This window comes from Salmo salar, chromosome 14 (assembly GCF_965601325.2).
Source record: "Salmo salar chromosome 14, fSalSal1, whole genome shotgun sequence".
In the NCBI taxonomy this organism is placed as follows: Eukaryota; Metazoa; Chordata; class Actinopteri; order Salmoniformes; family Salmonidae; genus Salmo; species Salmo salar.
In genome coordinates this window covers 40,392,936-40,414,822 of record NC_138304.1, presented here as the reverse complement: position 1 = coordinate 40,414,822, position 21,887 = coordinate 40,392,936, and the positions used below count along the sequence as shown (strand labels likewise).

Here is a 21,887-nt window from a genome sequence, read left to right as displayed (position 1 = left end):
TTTTAAATTGTCAAAGTTTGTAGTTCCTTGAAATTCACATCAGAGCATAGAGTCATCTGTGGAAAACTACCCCATTTTGTGTGTGTGTGTGTGTGTGTGTGTGTGTGTGTGTACTCACTCTCTGAGGTGTATGGAGAACTCCGGCAGGGCTCCTAGAGAACTCAGCTGCTCCTCCAGAGCTACGATCCGCAAACCGATGTACCCCGACGACAGTAGTAGCAACACCGCCCTACACAGACACACACGCACACATACACAAAAGAGGTGGTGGTTTTAATGTGAAAACAGTTTGATGGGTAAGATACAGTACTTCCTGATAGCTAGTAATCAGCTTGTGTTTTACTTTCACCTCTGTCACTCAGCACTCAGTATTACTCTGAACTGTTAAACCTCCCTGGGCGATCCATACCTGAGTGCACTCTCGTTGATGGCACCGATTGCTCAGTGCAGATCAATCATGAGGAACCAGGCATAAGTACTGTATGTCAATCAAGGACAGACAGTGGCAGGTAGCCTAGCTGTTAAGAGCGTTGGGCCAGTAACCGAAAGGTCACTGGTTTGAATCCTGGGCTGGCAATGTTTTAAAAATGTGCCGTTCTGCCTTTGAGCAAGGCAGTTAACCCCCAACAACTGCTCCCTGGGAGCCAATGTTTTGGATGTGGATTAAGGCAACCCCCCGCACCTCTCTGATTCAGAGGGGTTGGGTTAAATGTGGGAAGAAACGTTTTGGTTGAATGTGCAATTAACTAGGTATCACCTTTCCCTTCCCTAATCTTTTACAGGAAACCTCCCTTGGCAATCCATATCTGTCAGGCTACAAGTTAGTTGTTCAAACAGAAGTCTGGGTAAATACGCAGACATAATTGTCACAAATATAGGTTCTTTCAATCAAATGTATTTATAAACCTTTTTTTACATCAACAGATGTCACAAAGTGCTATGACTAATTAACTGCTGTTATGACTTGTTAGTTATGAACCTTTTCTTCTCCCTTGACATTAGTGTTATGAAAACATAATAATACTATAACTTGGGAAGTCTTTCTTTTCCTATTCTTTATCGTTTATATTGTTGAATAATGTTTCATCTGAAAGGCAATTTCTCCACAGTGCTATGGTTCTGTGTGTGTTGTAAAATCTCTGTGAATCTGTAGCATTTATCTATCAGTGTAATTCAATATGACTTGATGAATCCCCTGAGGGGCAATTAGAAGGTATTGGCAAAGCACAATTTCATCTATCCCCCACAGTCCACAAGTAACTAATGAAAGAGCAAGCACAGGAGACCGTAGCAAGGAAAATCTATCTAGGTAAGAGTGAAGAACCCTTGAGAGGAACCAACAACTGGCTGTATGGGTAAAAGTTCAGTGTATTACAGCCTTGACCATCTGGAGAACACCGTGTTCAGAGAACCAACCTATCTCACATCCATCTGTCTACTCATCTCTTCAGCAATTTACCCAGCTATAAACAGCCTATCAGGTAGCAGGGTCCATTCCTCAATGGCTCCGAGCCAATCCAGAAAGACAACATACCAGACAGACTGTTGGGAAGACACCGACACTTCCTGGAAAAAGGCTTGTCTGTGATCATGAATAACAGAATGATATGTGACTCTTTATTTAGATTTTCTTGGCCCATCCACCATCCCCCCTCTTCAGAGGACAAAAACAAACTTAGTTTGAACAGCTTTTCTTTTGTTGTTACATGTCCATTCTACACACATTTTACATACATGATATAGTTTTTTTCTACTGCAGAAGTTACATAGCAAGAGTAAAGTAATTCAATACATTACATCTGGATAGATAGCACATTATACACTATATTATTATAGAACATAAGCTTTTAAATCCACCCCTCAGCTACTCTCAGTCCATCCCACCTATCTCTCTAACACCACCCCTCAGCTACTCTCAGTCCATCCCAGCTATCTCTCTAACCCCACCCCTCAGCTACTCTCAGTCCATCCCACCTATCTCTCTAACCCCACCCCTCAGCTACTCTTAGTCCATCCCACCTATCTCCCTAACCCCACCCCTCAGCTACTCTCAGTCCATCCCACCTATCTCCCTAACACCACCCCTCAGCTACTCAGTCCATCCCACCTATCTCCCTAACACCAGTATCAGCTACTCTCAGTCCATCCCACCTATCTCTCTAACCCCACCCCTCAGCTACTCTCAGTCCATTCCACCTATCTACCCTAACCCCACCCCTCAGCTACTCTCTGTCCATCCCACCTATCTCCCTAACCCCACCCCTCAGCTACTCTCAGTCCATCCCACCTATCTCTAACCCCACCCCTCAGCTACTCTCAGTCTATCCCACCTATCTCCCTAACCCCACCCCTCAGCTACTCTCAGTCCATCCCACCTATCTCCCTAACACCAGTATCAGCTACTCTCAGTCCATTCCACCTATCTACCCTAACCCCACCCCTCAGCTACTCTCTGTCCATCCCACCTATCTCTCTAACCCCACCCCTCAGCTACTCTCAGTCTATCCCACCTATCTCCCTAACCTCACCCCTCAGCTACTCTCAGTCCATCCCACCTATCTCCCTAACACCAGTATCAGCTACTCTCAGTCCATCCCACCTATCTCTCTAACCCCACCCCTCAGCTACTCTTAGTCCATCCCACCTCTCTCTCTAACCCCACCCCTCAGCTACTCTCAGTCCATCCCACCTATCTCTCTAACCCCACCCCTCAGCTACTCTGTCCATCCCACCTATCTCCCTAACCCCACCCCTCAGCTACTCTCAGTCCATCCCACCTATCTCCCTAACACCAGTATCAGCTACTCTCAGTCCATCCCACCTATCTCTCTAACCCCACCCCTCAGCTACTCTTAGTCCATCCCACCTATCTCTCTAACCCCACCCCTCAGCTACTCTCAGTCCATCCCACCTATCTCCCTAACACCAGTATCAGCTACTCTCAGTCCATCCCACCTATCTCTCTAACCCCACCCCTCAGCTACTCTTAGTCCATCCCACCTATCTCTCTAACCCCACCCCTCAGCTACTCTTAGTCCATCCCACCTATCTCTCTAACCCCACCCCTCAGCTACTCTTAGTCCATCCCACCTATCTCCCTAACCCCACCCCTCAGCTACTCTCAGTCCATCCCACCGATCTCCCTAACACCACCCCTCAGCTACTCTCAGTCCATCCCACCTATCTCCCTAACACCAGTATCAGCTACTCTCAGTCCATCCCACCTATCTCTCTAACCCCACCCCTCAGCTACTCTTAGTCCATCCCACCTCTCTCTCTAACCCCACCCCTCAGCTACTCTCAGTCCATCCCACCTATCTCCCTAACCCCACCCCTCAGCTACTCTCAGTCCATCCCACCTATCTCCCTAACCCCACCCCTCAGCTACTCTCAGTCCATCCCACCTATCTCCCTAACACCAGTATCAGCTACTCTCAGTCCATCCCACCTCTCTCTCTAACCCCACCCCTCAGCTACTCTTAGTCCATCCCACCTATCTCCCTAACCCCACCCCTCAGCTACTCTCAGTCCATCCCACCTATCTCCCTAACCCCACCCCTCAGCTACTCTCAGTCCATCCCACCTATCTCCCTAACACCAGTATCAGCTACTCTCAGTCCATCCCACCTATCTCTCTAACCCCACCCCTCAGCTACTCTCAGTCCATTCCACCTATCTACCCTAACCCCACCCCTCAGCTACTCTCTGTCCATCCCACCTATCTCCCTTACCCCACCCCTCAGCTACTCTCAGTCCATCCCACCTATCTCTCTAACCCCACCCCTCAGCTACTCTCAGTCTATCCCACCTATCTCCCTAACCCCACCCCTCAGCTACTCTGTCCATCCCACCTATCTCCCTAACCCCACCCCTCAGCTACTCTCAGTCCATCCCACCTATCTCCCTAACACCAGTATCAGCTACTCTCAGTCCATCCCACCTATCTCTCTAACCCCACCCCTCAGCTACTCTTAGTCCATCCCACCTATCTCTCTAACCCCACCCCTCAGCTACTCTTAGTCCATCCCACCTATCTCCCTAACACCACCCCTCAGCTACTCTCAGTCCATCCCACCTATCTCCCTAACACCACCCCTCAGCTACTCTCAGTCCATCCCACCTATCTCCCTAACCCCACCCCTCAGCTACTCTCAGTCCATCCCACCTATCTCTGTAAACTGCCCTCTTATGATTACCATGTGCCATATATTTTTAAACCTGTATAATTGCATAGTATCTACTGATTGTAAGTTAAAGATAAATATTTTTACTAAAAGTATTATTATATTGTTGATTGATTGACTATGGCTTTCCAAATCTCCCAACAGTGCTATTTGTAGGGTTACTTTTTGGATAAATGTTGTGATTTTTCAGCCATTCCTGAACTTAAAATACACTACATGACCAAAAGCATGTGGACACATGCTTATCGAACATCTCATTCCAAAATCATGGGCATTAATATGGAGTTGGTCCCCCCTTTGCTGCTATAACAACCTCCACTCTTCTGGGAAAGCTTTTCACCAGAAATGGGTTCTTAAACTTTTTCAGCCTGGGGCCCGAGCTTGTGAAAACATGTAACTATATGTAAATATGGGTAATGAAATGAAATATAATAATATAAATAGCATGTTTATTTTTTCCCCCATGAAAAACACTTACATAGCTGTCTAGGTTGGAACTGTTCTTAATAAACTGAGTGATCACATCACACAGATGTAGACCAGAAAACACACACACAACCTCATTTTCTGATAGTGCAACCCTAAGTAACAGTACAGATGAACATTTCAAGCCTACTTGTATTTTAACAGCAATAGTTTCAACCTAGGCTTGTTTTCACCAATAATTTCTACAGTAAGATGTACAGTAGGCCTGAATTTTTCATCTTCATATGTAGTTTCTTAGGGTTGCACTATCAGTAGTTAGCTAGCTTGCTTTGGCTAACGTTAGCTATCTAACTATTAGCTGTGTACAAGGGAATTGTACTCACATCTACTATGAGAGATAGTACTCCCTTATTTCTGCGTATCACCTGTTATAAAATAACAACAATGCCTTGATGCTGACTGACTTTTCCACTGTCGAAGCACTGTTTCCTGAAGCATTCTTCAGGGGGTTTACCGTCATGCTCAGCGTTGCCAGGTCCAGTTCACATTTCTAACCCAAAGACCACTGAAAACCCACACACAAGGCCTGAAAACTACTCCAAATAAATGTTTTAGCAGCAAGAGAGGAGTTACCACATGTATCCATGAAACCCTTTTCCATAACGTTATTGAGGGAATTAAGGAATATCTACATCATCTTTATCGATGTAGGCTAAGAAGCAAAATTCGGTTTACCAACAAAATAAAAAATCCTTACAAGTTTGAGAATATGTTCAAGACAGAAGATAAATCGCCCTTATTAAACTCTCCAGATCATTTTCTATTTATGGATGTTGATTTAACTGGTTTTGACTGCTATGATTAAACAATAAGGCCCTAGGAGATGTGCTATATGGCCAATATACCACAGCTAATGGGTGTTCTTTGGACATAGCCCTTAGCTGTGATATACTGGCCACAAACCTCTGAGGAGCCTTTTTTGCTATTATAAACTGGTTAACAATATAATTAGAATAGTAAAACGTTTTTTTTTTTGTCATTCCCATGGTACACATCTGATATACCATGGCTTTCAACCAATCAGCATTCAGGGATCAAACCACCCAGTTAATAATTAATGCTGCAGAAATGTTTTGGTACCCTTCCCCAAATCTGTGCCTCGACACAATCCTGTCTCGGAGCTCTACAGACAATTCCTTCGATCTCATGGCTTGGTTTTTGCTCTGACATGCACTGTCGACTGTGGAACCTTAGACAGGTGTGTTTCTTTCCAAATCATGTCCAATCAATTGCATTTACCACTGGTGGACTCCAACCTAGTTGTAGAAACATCTCAAGGATGATCAATGGAAACAGGACGCACCTGAGCTCAATTTTGAGTTTCATAGCGAAATGTCTGAATTCTTATGTAAATAAGGTATTTTTGTTTTTTATTTTTAATACATTTGCAAAACATTTTCGCCTCGCTATTTTCGCTTTCGCATAAAAACCTGGGCTCCGAGTGGCGCAGCAGTCTAAGGAACTGCATCTCAGTGCAAGAGGCGTCACTACAGACACCCTGGTTCGAATCCAGGCTATATCACATCTGGCTGTGATTGGGAATCCCATAGGGCGGCGCACAATTGGCCCAGCGTTGTCTGGGTTTGGCCGGGGTAGGCCAACATTGTAAATAAGAATTTGTTCTTTTTTTAATTTTTTAATTTCACCTTTATTTAACCAGGTAGGCAAGTTGAGAACAAGTTCTCATTTACAACTGCGACCTGGCCAATATAAAGCAAAGCAGTTCGACACACACAACAACACAGAGTTACACGTGGAGTAAAACAAACATACAGTCAATAATACAGTAGAAAAATAAGTCTATATACAATGTGAGCAAATGAGGTGAGATAAGGGAGGTAAAGGCAAAAAAATGGCCATGGTGGCAAAGTAAATACAATATAGCAAGTAAAACACTGGAATGGTAGATTTGCAGTGGAAGAAAGTGCAAAGTAGAAATAGAAATAATGGGGTGCAAAGGAGCAAAATAAATAAATAAAGTAGGGGAAGGGGTAGTTGTTTGGGCTAAATTATAGATGGGCTATGTACTGGTGCAGTAATCTGTGAGCTGCTCTGACAGCTGGTGCTTAAAGCTAGTGAGGGAGATAATTGTTTCCAGTTTCAGAGATTTTTGTAGTTCGTTCCAGTCATTGGCAGCAGAGAACTGGAAGGAGAGGCTGCCGAAGGAGGAATTGGCTTTGGGGGTGACCAGAGAGATATACCTGCTGGAGCGCGTGCTACAGGTGGGTGCTGCTATGGTGACCAGCGAGCTGAGATAAGGGGGGACTTTACCTAGCAGGGCCTTGTAGATGACCTGGAGCCAGTGGGTTTGGCGACGAGTATGAAGCGAGGGCCAGCCAACAAGAGCGTACAGGTCGCAGTGGTGGGTAGTATATGGGGCTTTGGTGACAAAACGGATGGCACTGTGATAGACTGCATCCAATTTATTGAGTAGGGTATTGGAGGCTATTTTGTAAAGGACATCGCCGAAGTCGAGGATCAGTAGAATGGTCAGTTTTACAAGGGTATGTTTGGCAGCAAGAGTGAAGGATGCTTTGTTGCGAAATAGGAAGCCAATTCTAGATTTAACTTTGGATTGGAGATGTTTGATGTGAGTCTGGAAAGAGAGTTTACAGTCTAACCAGACACCTAGGTATTTGTAGTTGTCCACATATTCTAAGTCAGAACCGTCCAGAGTAGTGATGCTGGACAAGCGGGCAGGTGCAGGCGGCAATCGGTTGAAGAGCATGCATTCAGTTTTACTTGTATTTAAGAGCAGTTGGAGGCCACGGAAGGAGAGTTGTATGGCATTGAAGCTCGTCTGGAGGGTTGTTAACACAGTGTCCAAAGAAGGGACAGAAGTATACAGAATGGTGTCGTCTGCGTAGAGGTGGATCAGAGAATCACCAGCAGCAAGAGCGACATCATTGATGTATACAGAGAAGAGAGTCGGCCCAAGAATTGAACCCTGTGGCACCCCCATAGAGACTGCCAGAGGTCCGGACAAACAGGCCCTCCGATTTGACACACTGAACTCTATCAGAGAAGTAGTTGGTGAACCAGGCGAGGCAATCATTTGAGAAACCAAGGCTACTGAGTCTGCCGAAGAGGATGTGGTGATTGACAGAGTCGAAAGCCTTGGTCAGGTCAATGAATACGGCTGCACAGTATTGTTTCTTATCGATGGCAGTTAAGATATCGTTTAGGACCTTGAGCGTGGCTGAGGTGCACCCATGACCAGCTCTGAAACCAGATTGCATAGCGGAGAAGGTGCGGTGGGATTCGAAATGGTCGGTAATCTGTTTGTTGACTTGGCTTTCGAAGACCTTAGAAAGGCAGGGTAGGATAGGATAGATATAGGTCTGTAGCAGTTTTGGTCAAGAGTGTCCCCCCCTTTGAAGAGGGGGATGACCGCAGCTGCTTTTCAATCTTTGGGAATCTCAGACGACACGAAAGAGAGGTTGAACTGGCTAGTAATAGGGGTTGCAACAATTTCGGCAGATAATTTTAGAAAGAAAAGGTCCAGATTGTCTAGCCCGGCTGATTTGTAGGGGTCCAGATTTTGCAGCTCTTTCAGAACATCAGCTGACTGGATTTGGGAGAAGGAGAAATGGGGAAGGCTTGGGTGAGTTGCTGTGGGGGGTGCAGTGCTGTTGACCGGGGTAGGGGTAGCCAGGTGGAAAGCATGGCCAGCTGTAGAAAAACGCTAATTGAAATTCTCAATTATAGTGGATTTATCGGTGATGACAGAGTTTCCTATCCTTAGTGCAGTCTTAACTGACTTGCTTTGTTAAATAAAGGTTAAATAACATTTTTGTTTAAATTGTCATTATGGGGTATTGTGTGTAGATTACTGAGAAAAAAATAAGGAATAAGAATAAGGTAACTAATTGTAAAAAATGTCAAGGGGTCTGAGTACTTTCCATAGCCTGTGTGTGTGTGTGTGTGTATATATATATATATATATATATATATATATATATATATATATATATATATATATATATATATATATATTATTATTATTGTTGCCATATTTGGTCTTTAATAAAGGACAGGCAAAAAAGTTCCCTACTTTCTCTCCCTTCCACTTGCCTCCTCCTTTTTTGCAGTAATGTTGATATCAGTTGGTTGGATAAAGCAATCATTTCCATATATTTTTGTTATCTGCACATGTGACAACTCCACCTTCCCTATTCATAATATCATAAACAAAGATTATTATTATTATTGTTCCTTTTTTTCATAAAGATTGTTTTTTATTAGTATATTGGAATGTAACCATAATATTTGTTGAAATATTTGTTTTTGTCTTTTCTGGAGGATGAAACTAGAATTGCAGCCAGCTTTGTACGGCTTTGTTTTTAGAAAGCGTGAACATTTGAACAAGGTTCCATTTTCAATTAACTGAAAATTAGAGGTTGTAATCTGAATAAATGAAAAAGGCCATTTTTGAACAAGCGGTGAGCCGTTCTTATTAATCTACTGGAGAATCAGTTCGGGTTTAAATAAAACTTTTCTATATCGGATGCTTTTAGTGAGAGGTTTAATGCTTTAATATTTCATAATTTTAGCCCCCCCAAACTCATATTCATTATAAAAATAAGCATGTTTAATTTTGTCTTGCTTGCCATTCCGGATAAAGTGAAAGATTTTTTACTCAAATAATTTAAAAGATAAATCGTTCGGCATAGGCAGGGCCATACGTAAATAGGTAAACTGGGATATAACTAAAGAATTAATCAGGGTCATTTAAAAAAAATAGACAAGTATTTACCTTTCCATGGTAGCAAGATCTTATCTATTTTTGATAACTTCCTATTAAAATGTGTTGTAGTAAGTTCCTTTATTTCATTAGGGATATGAGTACCAAGTATGTCCACTTCACCATCAGACCATTTTATTGGTAAACTACAGGGTAATGTAAAAGTACATTTTTTTTGCAATTCAATATGTAATATGATACACTGATTTGGGTTGTAATCCAGGGAGGTTAGAAAAACTATATAGATCTTCTATGAGGCTGGGCAGGGATCCACATTGCGGATTTAAGAGGTGTAGAATGACACCTTGGATTTCTAGCCCCTCTATATTATTGTTGGATCTGATTTCAATTTCCATGGCCATAATAAATAGATGTACAGACAGTGGACAACCTTGTTTTGCTCCTCTTGACAGTTTAATACTTTCTGAGAAGTAGCCATTATTTACTATTTTACACCTAGGGTTACTATACATAACTTTAACCCATTGCATAAGAGATTCTCCTCAATTAAAATAATCCAGGCATTTATATATAAATTCTAGTTGTACTTTATCAAAAGCCTTCCTAGATTTTTCAGTGTTCTATTGTTTCAAGTACATGTCTTTATTATCTCCAATGTATCGTCCATGTAAAAACTCTGTCTGATCAGGATGAATAATATCCGTCTACAGCTTTTTAATTCTATGCATTTTGCTTGGATTTTTGCATCACAGCACTGAGGTCTCAATCAAATCACGGTGAGGTACAGTTACCCACTACCTCTTATCGCCACGGTGATTGAGTCAATGCACGGGGCGCTTCTTCACTAAACTGGATCTCCGGAGTAAGTACAACCTGGTGCGTATCCGGGAGGGAGACGAGTGGAAGACAGTGTTTAGTACCACCTCAGGGCATTATGAGTATCTCGTCATGCCGTACGGGTTGATGAATGCTCCATCAGTCTTCCAATCCTTTGTAGACGAGATTTTCAGGGACCTGCACAGGCAGGGTGTAGTGGTGTATATCGATGACATTCTGATATACTCCGCTACACGCACCGAGCATGTGTCCTTGGTGCGCAAGCTACTTGGAAGACTGTTGGAGCATGACCTGTACGTCAAGGCTGAGAAATGCCTGTTCTTTCAGCAGGCCGTCTCCTTCCTAGGGTATCACATTTCCACATCAGGGGTGGAGATGGAGAGTGACCGCATTGCAGCCGTGCGTAATTGGCCGACTCCCACCACGGTAAAGGAGGTGCAGCGATTTTTAGGGTTTGCCAATTACTACCGGAGATTTATCCGGGGTTTTGGCCAGGTGGCTGCTCCCATTACCTCACTGCTGAAGGGGGGTCCTGTACGTCTGCAGTGGTCGGTTGAGGCGGACAGGGCTTTTGAGCACCTAAGAGCTCTGTTTACCTCAGCTCCTGTGCTGGCCCATCCGGATCCCTCTTTGCCGTTCATAGTGGAGGTGGACACGTCCGAGGCTGGGATAGGAGCCGTGCTCTCTCAGCGCTCGGGTACGCCACCAAAGCTCCGCCCCTGTGCTTTCTTCTCGAAGAAGCTCAGCCCGGCGGAGCGGAACTATGATGTGGGGGACCGGGAGCTGTTGGCTGTGGTTAAGGCTTTGAAGGCGTGGAGACATTGGCTTGAGGGGGCTAAACACCCTTTCCTCATCTGGACTGACCACCGCAACCTGGAGTACATCCGGGCAGCTAGGAGACTGAATCCTCGTCAGGCAAGCTGGGCCTTGTTCTTTACCCGTTTTGTGTTTACCCTGTCCTACAGACCAGGTTCCCAGAATGTGAAGGCAGACGCACTGTCCCAGCTGTATGACACAGAGGAGCGGCCCATGGATCAGACAGCCATTCTTCCGGCCTCCTGCCTGGTAGCGCCGGTCGTGTGGGAGCTGGACGTGGACATTGAGCATTCGTTGCGTACAGAGCCCGCTCCTCTCCAGTGACCCATCGGGCGTCAGGGTGTTCCGTCTGCTGTCCGTGACCAGTTGATCTATTGGGCCCACACATCACCCTCCTCTGGTCATCCGGGGATTGGTCGGACGGTGCACTGTCTGACTGGGAAGTACTGGTGGCCCACCTTGGCTCAGGACGTGAGGGTTTATGTTTCCTCCTGCTCGGTGTGCGCCCAGTGTAAGGCTCCTAGACACCTGCCCAGTGGTAAGCTTACCCGTTCCATAACGGCCTTGGTCACACCTGTCGGTGGATTTTCTAACGGATCTTCCTCCGTCACAGGGATCGTTTCTTGTGGATCGTTTCTCTACGTCCTGTCGTCTCCTCCCTCTGCCCAGTCTCCCTACGGCCCTACAAACTGAGGAGGCATACATACTCCGTCTGTTCCAGGCGTTGGGCGAGGGGCACAGTCCAGAGGAGAGGTGCTGGGTTCCAGTGGCAGATGTGTAGGACCCTGAACTGCTGTGGGAATTCCACCATCGCCGGCCGGATCGCCCTGCGCCTTGCCCTCCGGGTCGTCCCCGAGGCCGGTGTCGGCACGCCGCTGGAGCCGCGCGTCAAGGGGGGGGTACTGTCACAACTTCCGCCGAAGTCGGCTCCTCTCCTTGTTCGTTCGGCGGATGACGTCACCGGCTTTCTAGCCATCGCCGATCCATTTTTCATTTATCCATTCGTTTTGTCTTGTTCCCTGCACACCTGGTTTTCATTCCCCAATCACACTACATGTATTTATTCCTCTGTTCCCCCTCATGTCTTTGTGTGTGATTGTTTCGTGTTACATGTCATTTTTGACGCGCTATTTCTGGTGTGCATTTATTCCGTGTTTTATATTCACGAGCTATGTTTATTTGTTTGTACTTTATTATTGTGACTGTTTGCGCGTTTTTGCACTTTGGCATATTGGATGGAGGTTTCGACGCAGTGGCGTCCTTCTGTTGGTTTCTCCTGCCTAAATCAAGTGTGCGCCTGTTCACAACTCTCTGCTCTCCTGCACCTGACTCCGCTCTCAGTACGCACACCATTGACAATGTGGCAGTATGTTTGAAGACTAACACACCCATTCTCACACGTGGCAGTATGTTTGTGAGTAAAGATGAAAGGTGATGCAAGGGCTTCAGCACCTATAGATCTAGTTACAGGCGATGGAGAGGGGAATGGAGAGGAGAGAGAGATGGAGATCAGGAACAGATAGATGGAGAGGAGAGGGACGGAGAAGGGAGGAGTACTCACAGAAACAGACAGATGGATAGGAGGACATTGAGGTTGCGCATATCTCTGATAAGGAGGAGGGTTTTAACCCTTTCAGTGACGATCCAAACCCACGAGTCAGCTGTTCAAGAGAAAAAGAAGACAACAGGCTATTCAAACAATATTTAAATGTGTGGTATGTCTGAGCATATGTGCTTGTGAATGAGTGTGTGTGCGTGTCTGTATCTGTGTCTGCTTTAGTGTGTGTTTAACTACCTGAATCTTCCTCCTGTGTGAATGTGAACTGATTATCCTGAGCTTTGCTGATGCTGCTTCTAGGAGTGGTGCTGCACTTCCCAGGTTCGTTATGATTAATATTACATCATATTCATATCTCTTGTAGGTCGTCTGTTATGCCTCTCACCTCTCATTTATTTTTCTCGTCTGTCTTAACGGTCTTTTTAAGATGTTCTCTCTTACCGCTGCTGGGCAGGTCAGAGTAGACGGTCTCTATAGGAAGGCTCTGCTCCACACTGTCCTCCCGGCTGGAATTGCTGGAGATCTGTCAGCAGGGAAGGGTTAAAACATGTCCTTATGCAAAAAGCTCCTGGTCAGTATAAATGGTGTCTTGATTAATAACACAAAAAAAGTGAATGTGTACTCTAGAATTTTCACAGTGCGTTATGAAGAATTACAAAGTGCACTTTCTTTGATGGCACTGATTGGAGAAAACAGGGCAGTACAGGAAGCTACATGGTGGGAGGAAAAGGATAGGATGACATCGAGGCCATCAGTGAAATTCTTACTGTGTCTATGTCCCGATCCACGCCATCAACGCTGTTCTCTCCTGAGAAGTGGGGACTGCTGTTGCCACTCTCCACCTGCTCCCCCAGCTGTTGTGGAAACCAGAGTCTGTAAATGCAGTTGTGCGGTCGGAAATCCCGCTCATGGCGCACCCACTTTACATTTGCTCCGCTAAAAAATTCTCCTCGCTCACAGGAGAAAAAAAAAATGCCGCTCGATATTCGCTCCATTCATTAAAATCACAATTTAACCAACACCCATCTCTTTTTGTGACTAACTGAACCTAACACTTGGTTTTGAAGTATTGAAACCAAACCATATGATTCGAATATAAAGTATTTGAATAAACATGAAAAGCTGAATGTAAGAAGCGCTCGTAATTAAAAATTGGCTATATGTAGAATTAAACAGCACAGAAACACGCTAAATAGGTCAGATGCCAGACATGTAGCCTAAGAAGGAACAAAAATGAATTGTTTAGGATATATTATTGTTATTAGCCTATTATTTCAATGATTTCAAGGCTATAGCCTACAAAGAAATACATTGTGAAGCATTTGCGATTGCGACTTGAACATTAAGCGCTTAGCATTTAAACAACATTTTGTTTATTAAATTATTATAATCTATAAATTGTGCATATAGGAAAGAATTACAATTAAATAAAAGTGAAACTAAAATGCCTTACTAGGCATTTGAATCCACTTTTAGAAACACGAGTTTGGCCAGAGTGAGGTTTCAGGCTCATGCGATGGTGCTTGGAGAGCAGGCCAACAGTGGATGAGGATGCTCAACACCCTTCGGCCACTCTTGCCAGGTTAGGCAGGTATGCAGAGTTGTTTTTTTATAAGAAGGCCTACAGGTTTTCAGGCAAAATAATCCTATCAAAACAGAAAGCTCCTTGAAAGAGGTAATATGTCAGGAATATTGGGCCAAAATCAATGGTAGCCTATTGTATAGATAATAGCACAAAACAAGACACATCCAGGGTTCAAACTATAGAACCCAGTTCCTACATTTGAATATAAAAATGGATTTTATCAAACAAAAGTATGCTACATTTTATCTCTGGGACCCTCAGGATGACAAATCAAAGCAAGATTACTGAATGCAAGTACATTATTTTCCTTCAGAGGTGAATGTATCAAACCAGTTGCAGTGATAAAAGTTTTTTGTTGTTGTGCACTCTCCTCAAACATTAGCATGGCATTTTTAAGAGAGAAAGGGAGACAGAGAGAGAGGTCAGAGGTCATGTGGGTGTACCTGTGAACACACAGACTGCAGGATTTCGTAACACACTCTCCGGTTCCGCAAAGACACAAACGAATACTGAAACAGAGGTAAAACAGAATGAGGGACCACACACCATACCACCACACAGACGCACCACACCACCACACAGACACACCACACCACCACACAAAAACAACACACACAGACACACCACCACACAGACACACCAACATACAACACAGAAACAACACACACAGACAAACCACCACACAGACACAACATGACACAGACAAACCACGACACAGACACCACACCGCCACAACACAACACACCACAGACACAACACACCACCACACAGACACACTACACCACCACACAGACAAAACACAACACAGACAAATCACCACACAGACACGACACACCACCACCCAGACACATCACCACACATACACAACACATCAACACATCACCACACAGTCACAACACACCACCAAACAAACACACCACCACACAGACACACCACACCACCACACACACAGAAACACCACCACACACACACCAACACAGACAAACCACCACACAGACACACCACGACACAGACACCCTAACACAGACACAACACACCCCCACACAGACACAACACACCACCACACAGACACACCATAACACAGACACAACACACCACCATGCAGACACACCATCACACAGACACAACACACTACCACACACCACCACACACAACCACACAGACACACCACACCACCACACACACAGAAACACCACCACACACACCCCCACACAGACACAACACACCACCACACAGACACAACACACCACCACAGAAACACCACGACACAGACACACCATAACACAGACACAACACACCACCACACAGACACACCACACCACCACACACACAGAAACACCACCACACACACACCAACACAGACAAACCACCACACAGACACACCATAACACAGACACAACACACCACCATGCAGACACACCACCACACAGACACAACACACCACCACACAGACACAAAACACCATCATACAGACACAACACAACACCACACAACATACCACCACACAGACACAACACACAGACAAACCACCACACAGACAAACCACCACACAGACAAACCACCACACAGACACCACACCACCACACAGACACCACACCACCACACAGACAACACCACACTACACAACACACCACCACAACACACCACCACACAACACACCACAACACAGACACAACACACCACACAGACAAAAAGACTTCACCACACAGACACAACACCACACAGACAAACCACCACACAGACACAACACACCACCACACAGACACACAGCCACAACACACCACCAAACAGACACAACACACCACCACACCGCCACACAGTCACACCACCACACAGACACACCACACCACCACACAGACACAAATCACCACCACACAGACACACCACCACACAAAAACAACACCCACAGAGACACACCACACCACCACAGACACACCACCACACAGACACAACACAACACCAAACACACACCACAACACCACACAGACACAACACACCACCACACAGACACAACACACCACCACACAGACACAACACACCACCACACACACACCACGACAGCTACACCACCACACAGACACACCACGACAGATACACCACCACACAGACACACCACCACACAGATACAACACACCACCACACAGACACACCACCACAGATACACCACCACACAGACACACCACCACACAGACACAACACACCACCACACCACCACACAGACAAACCACGACACAGACACCACACACCTCCACACAGACACACCACCACAGATACACCACCACACAGACACAACACACCACCACACAAACACAACACACAGCCACACAAACACAACACCACACAAACACAACACACCACCACACAGACACACCACCACACAGACACAACACACCATCACACAGATACAGCGCACCACCACACAAACACCACACAGACACACCACCACACTGACACAACACACCACCACACTGACACAACACACCACCACACAGACACACCACACCACCACACAGACACAGTATACTACCACACAGGCACAGACACACCACCACACAGACACAACCACATCCACAACCACAGACACAGGCACAACCACATACACAGGCACAACCACATCCACAACCACAGACACAGGCACAACCACAGCCACGACCACAGACACAACCACAGACACATGCACAACCACATCCACAACCACAGACACAGACACAACCACATTAAAAGCCACACCCACAGACACAACCACTGACACGCCCATAGCCACAGACAGAGGCAGACACAGCCACAGACACATTCACTCAAACAAGACCAACAGGGCCGTTGTGGGTTTGTTTCTGACCTTGTTTCCATCAGTAGTACGGATGGAGAGCATAGACAGGGCTGAGTTCTGCTTCTTCACTTCCTTTACGCTGGACACATGGACCACAACCTACAGCAAGACACAGATACTACGTCAACAACACATGGTACAGACCACAACACACCATCTACTTCTACCTACTGTTTGTTGGCCAAATTGGCGTTGTCTACTCTACGGTTCTATTCAGTCTGGATGGCTGAAGCGTTACAGATTCCCCAATAGAAATGTAAAGAGCTGACATATGCAGTGTTTACTGTGAATGCAGCCTGCGCTAACGTGGGAACGTTGCCTTTAAATTTCAATCACAATGTAAAGCTGAACTTCTGTGAAACGGATTGAATAGGGTCCCTACTCTACTTTGCTTTTCTCTTCTCTGCTCTATTCTACTCTACTCTATTCTGCTTTAATCTACTCTGCTCTGCTCTATTCTACTCTGCTCTACTCTACTCTGCTTTAATCTACTCTGCTCTGCTCTATTCTACTCTGCTCTACTCTACTCTGCTTTAATCTACTCTGCTCTGCTCGATTCTACTCTGCTCTACTCTACTCTGCTTTAATCTACTCTGCTCTGCTCGATTCTACTCTGCTCTACTCTACTCTGCTTTAATCTACTCTGCTCTGCTCTTCTCTGCTCTATTCTGCTCTATTCTACTCTGCTCTGCTCTATTCTACTCTGCTCTTCTCTGCTCTATTCTACTCTGCTCTCCTCTGCTCTACTGTGCTCTGCTCTACTGTGCTCTACTGTGCTCTGCTCTTCTCTACTCTTCTCTTCTTTACTCTGACTATTCTACTCTACTCTACTCTTCTCTACTCTGACTATTCTACTCTGCTCTGCTCTACTCTATTCTGCTCTGCTCTGCTCTGTTCTGCTCTACTGTGCTCTGCTCTGCTCTACTCTACACTTCTTTACTGTACTCTGCTCTTCTCTTCTTTACCCTTCTCTGCTCTGCTCTTCTCGACTCTACTCGGACCACTCTACTCTGCTCTGCTCTTCTATATTCTACTCTGCTCTGCTGTACTCTACTCTACTGTACTCTGCTCTACTATGCTCTGCTCTTCTCTGCTCTACTCTATTTTGCTCTACTCTGACTACTCTACTCTGCTCTGCTCTACTCTGCTCTATTCTACTCTACTATATGTGAATCTCTTACCTTGGTGTCCTTGAGGAGTACGGAGGAGTAAAAACATACGTAGTTGACAGACACAAATAGCTTCCCATGATACAACACCTCTTTCTGCAGGGCACAGGTGAACACTGAAACACACAACCAGGACAGAGGACAGTCAAATGAGAGACACGTGGGTTTCCCCTTGAAACTTCCCTTTATCCCCAGAATACACTGTGATGTTCTGTATGCCCTTCTTAGCAGCTGAGGGCACATTTAAATATTGTGCAGAGTGAGTGCTTAAGTTTAGTTGTTAGCAAGGAGCACAAAGCACATAATGTGGAATGAAATATAATGAATGTCCCAACGCATTAAGTAATGATTGTGATGACTCCATCATTGCTCTTTAATCGAGACATAAATCCACATACAGCCCAGACAGTTTCAGGACCACAATGATGATGAAACCATAAATAAGTTACAGACTCACCATGTCCTGAGATCTACTCACCATGAGTTAGTTTCTCCTCTGTAGGAATGTCTCGGAAGAGTTTGTGGAAGGTTTTGTTGTATTTCACAAAACTCTACAAGAGAGAGAGAAAGAGATCTAACTCTCTGTTAATCAATCAACCAATTAATTCATCAATCAACCAATTAATTCATCAATCAACCAATTAATTCATCAATCAACCAATTAATTCATCAATCAACCAATTAATTCATCAATCAAGCATTCAATCAGGAGACATTTCCAAGCCAGAACCAAGAACCCAAACATATAGTGGAGAAGGAGTGCTAGGACCTCAAATAAAATAAAAGTTTATTGGTTGCGTATCGAGATTTGCAGATGTTATCGCAGGTGCAGCGAAATGCTTGTTGTTGACTAGGAGCTAGAAACAGGGCAACTGTGTCTGTCAGCACCATCTTGTATAAAGCCCTCCTCCAGGTCGTTGTCCTGTATATTTCAGGTGTGCTTACACTTTTGGCAACGACGCCATCAGACCGGTGAAAGCTCTCCTCCTCTATGGTCTCTGACCTATGGATAGGGAGTGATTGAGATCGGATCAATGGACTTAGGCTTTGGTACTTTCCCCCAGTCCATGGCCTATTCTAGTCATTAAACTTGTTTTCAGAAGTAACCGTTGACCTGAGAGAGTTGCTCCTGTTCAGGCTGTGTCCCAGCTCCTGGATCTCCAGCTGGGCCTCCTCCAGACTCTTCCACTTCTCTTTGCTCTTACTGCGGCTGCCTCTCCTGTGGCCCAGACTACCTCCTCCACCACCATTCTCCAGGGACCTGGAGGAACAGGACACTAAACCGTCACAGTCTTGCCCCCTGTGTCTGTAAACACTCTCTGTTTAGAGGTTATATTTACATATATGTCATATTTATTTTGTAATAAACCTTATCGTGGTTTGCAGAATTTCCCATAGTGGGACAATAAAGTTGTGGATTGAATTTGTGGATTCAAACTCAACTGATTCACCTACCCATGGGCATACTTTTTTTGTCTGCTGGTGAAAACTGCTGTTACATCAATGAAAATATAAAAAAAATGTGCACCAAGAATCCAAACTATACCCATAGCTATGCACCTGATTGTTATCATTTTGATTGTAATCATTTCAAGTCAATTCTGACTTTCCAGGAAGCAACCTACCATTCTCAGCAGCTCCGGCTAACTTGATACCATCAGACAACCATAAGGAAGAATGGTTTCCAGAGCAGTTCTAGCTAGTAGTCGTTATGATAGTCAACTACACCTTAGTGGCACTCAAATCTCTTTTTCACCTCATTTAACACCTCAGTTATTTAACAAAAAGGACATCTCAATAGGTGGTCCAGGTCAGTCATGACATAGCAATGTGGGGGGTGGGCCTTTCCTCTTTTGTTCTCTATAGTTCCTCAGGCAAGGGGGAGGCTGATGACGTCGCAACTTCCCATCAGACCAACTCCTTGAATGCCCTTCTCCTTGCAGTTTGCAGTTGTGTGTAAAAAACACTATTTTGTTCAAAACATGTTGTTTTTATACCCTTTAGTGTGTGTACTTTACTGTATTTTTACTGTATTTATACTTGGGATATCACTTTTTAACAGGAAAAGTAAAAATATCGCTCGAGGACGTCTTTAAGCGTTAAAAAGACGTGGCATCCAGGTCAAAGGAAGATTTGCTATCATTTGCAATTCAAATGATCAGAACATTTCACATACAAAGTAGGTGTTATAGACTGAGTGTACAAAACATTAAGAACACCTTCCTAATATTGAGTTGAATTTAACAAGTGACATCAATAACGCTGTATCACATCCGGCTGTAATTGGGAGTCCCATAGGGCGGCACACAATTGGCCCAGCATTGGCCGGGTTTGGCCGGGGTAGGCCATCATTGTAAATAAACTGACCTGCCTAGTTAAAGGTTAAATAAAAATACAATTAAATAAATAAGGGATCGTAGGTGGTCAGTCTATGTCATGGAAGAGCAGAGTTTTGTACACTCTGTGCATTATGTTTAAGCGCCTGAGGCTGGGAGAAAGCAAACCATGGACATAAAATGTGCATGTCCAGATGTAGGATCTTAATTTGAGCCAGTCTCCTACGTCAGGAAAAGAATCCTGTAGCAACAGGAAAAGTGAATTATTATGTGGACAATGGACATTTTTGTAGCGGTTGATACATTTTTCGTAAGCGAAAATCAAGTAGGACATTTCAAAGTTTGTTTATTCTATTCCAGGATAACATCTTCATTATTGTTCCACTCCTTACGGACAATGTAGGCCTAACTGTAATGAAAGCTGTTACATTTACAGTTCAAAAAGTCTAACTTTAATGTGAAAACCCAAATAAAATGCACAGAAACATCACATAATTGAAAAGTCGTCAAAACAATCTTTATGCAACAAAGCTTTGAGTATATAGATATCTGCTAAAGAAAGAAGATTCTCCAGCTCCCGATTAGACCAACCTGTTATTTCTGGGGCTGGACGAGGGTCCTGAGGGCTATGGCTGCAATGCATTTTGGGAAATGAAAACAAACAAGTTCCCTTCCTTCCTTCTCTTTCTCAACTCTGGTGAGTCCTCCGTTCAGACTAAACCATTAGTGAAATGGCAATAAATACAGCTGGAATGGCCTGTGTGTGTTCTCATCTAGGTGGTATGCACTACTGTAAGTTTGAGGAATGTACAGTTCTTAATACTGTAATATCCTATTAGAAAATCCAAGATTCGGTTAAGGGACATTCCGACTTCCTAAACAGAAACAACGGTGATGGTCTCTACAGCTGGAGTTTAACTGAACCTGTCTAGAACCTGTCTAGGTTGATACTCACACTGAGCTGTCGAGTGAGAACCTCCGGTGCTCCATGTTCATGGTCTGGAGTGGTTAAACGTCTCTCCCACTGAGCTCCTCTCTACTCCACACTGTATTTGCACTGACTATGTAAACCGACGCTCACACGTAGCAACTCTGTACTCCACTGTACTGCAGTATACACCAAGCCTGTCTTTCTAGTCTCCTACCTGGCGTTAGCCTACAGAGAGGCAGCTGATAGATGGCTAGAGGGAGAGACAGCTTTCTCCTGTTACCAGCCAGCCTATTCTCTTCAAGCGTATTACTGGTTTCACCTATCATCTTCTGGGGGGCGGGAATACCATTTAAGTTGACCCAATCAGCTGCGGACTCCGGAGCCTCCTGTCGGTGCCACCTGTGACACACCTCTGCTGCTCATGGTAACTGTTACTGCAGGTGCTGTGTA

At 44.8% G+C, this 21,887-nt stretch overlaps 1 protein-coding gene across 1 annotated transcript in view; it reads right to left on the bottom strand.

The window, feature by feature from the left end:
- The window catches only part of LOC106569515 (GRAM domain-containing protein 2A), a 26,171-nt gene extending 4,284 nt beyond the window's left edge, over positions 1–21,887 (bottom strand). Inside the window, exons 1-11 of the mRNA XM_014140946.3 lie at positions 21,462–21,887; positions 19,285–19,431; positions 19,116–19,173; positions 18,649–18,721; positions 18,183–18,286; positions 17,011–17,100; positions 14,615–14,680; positions 13,354–13,440; positions 13,028–13,109; positions 12,590–12,689; positions 119–229 (exon numbers count right to left, since the gene is read on the bottom strand). Coding sequence (XP_013996421.1) covers positions 119–229; positions 12,590–12,689; positions 13,028–13,109; positions 13,354–13,440; positions 14,615–14,680; positions 17,011–17,100; positions 18,183–18,286; positions 18,649–18,721; positions 19,116–19,173; positions 19,285–19,431; positions 21,462–21,502 — 959 coding nt within the window. The 5' untranslated portion in view covers positions 21,503–21,887. The remainder of the gene's footprint in view (positions 1–118; positions 230–12,589; positions 12,690–13,027; positions 13,110–13,353; positions 13,441–14,614; positions 14,681–17,010; positions 17,101–18,182; positions 18,287–18,648; positions 18,722–19,115; positions 19,174–19,284; positions 19,432–21,461) is intronic.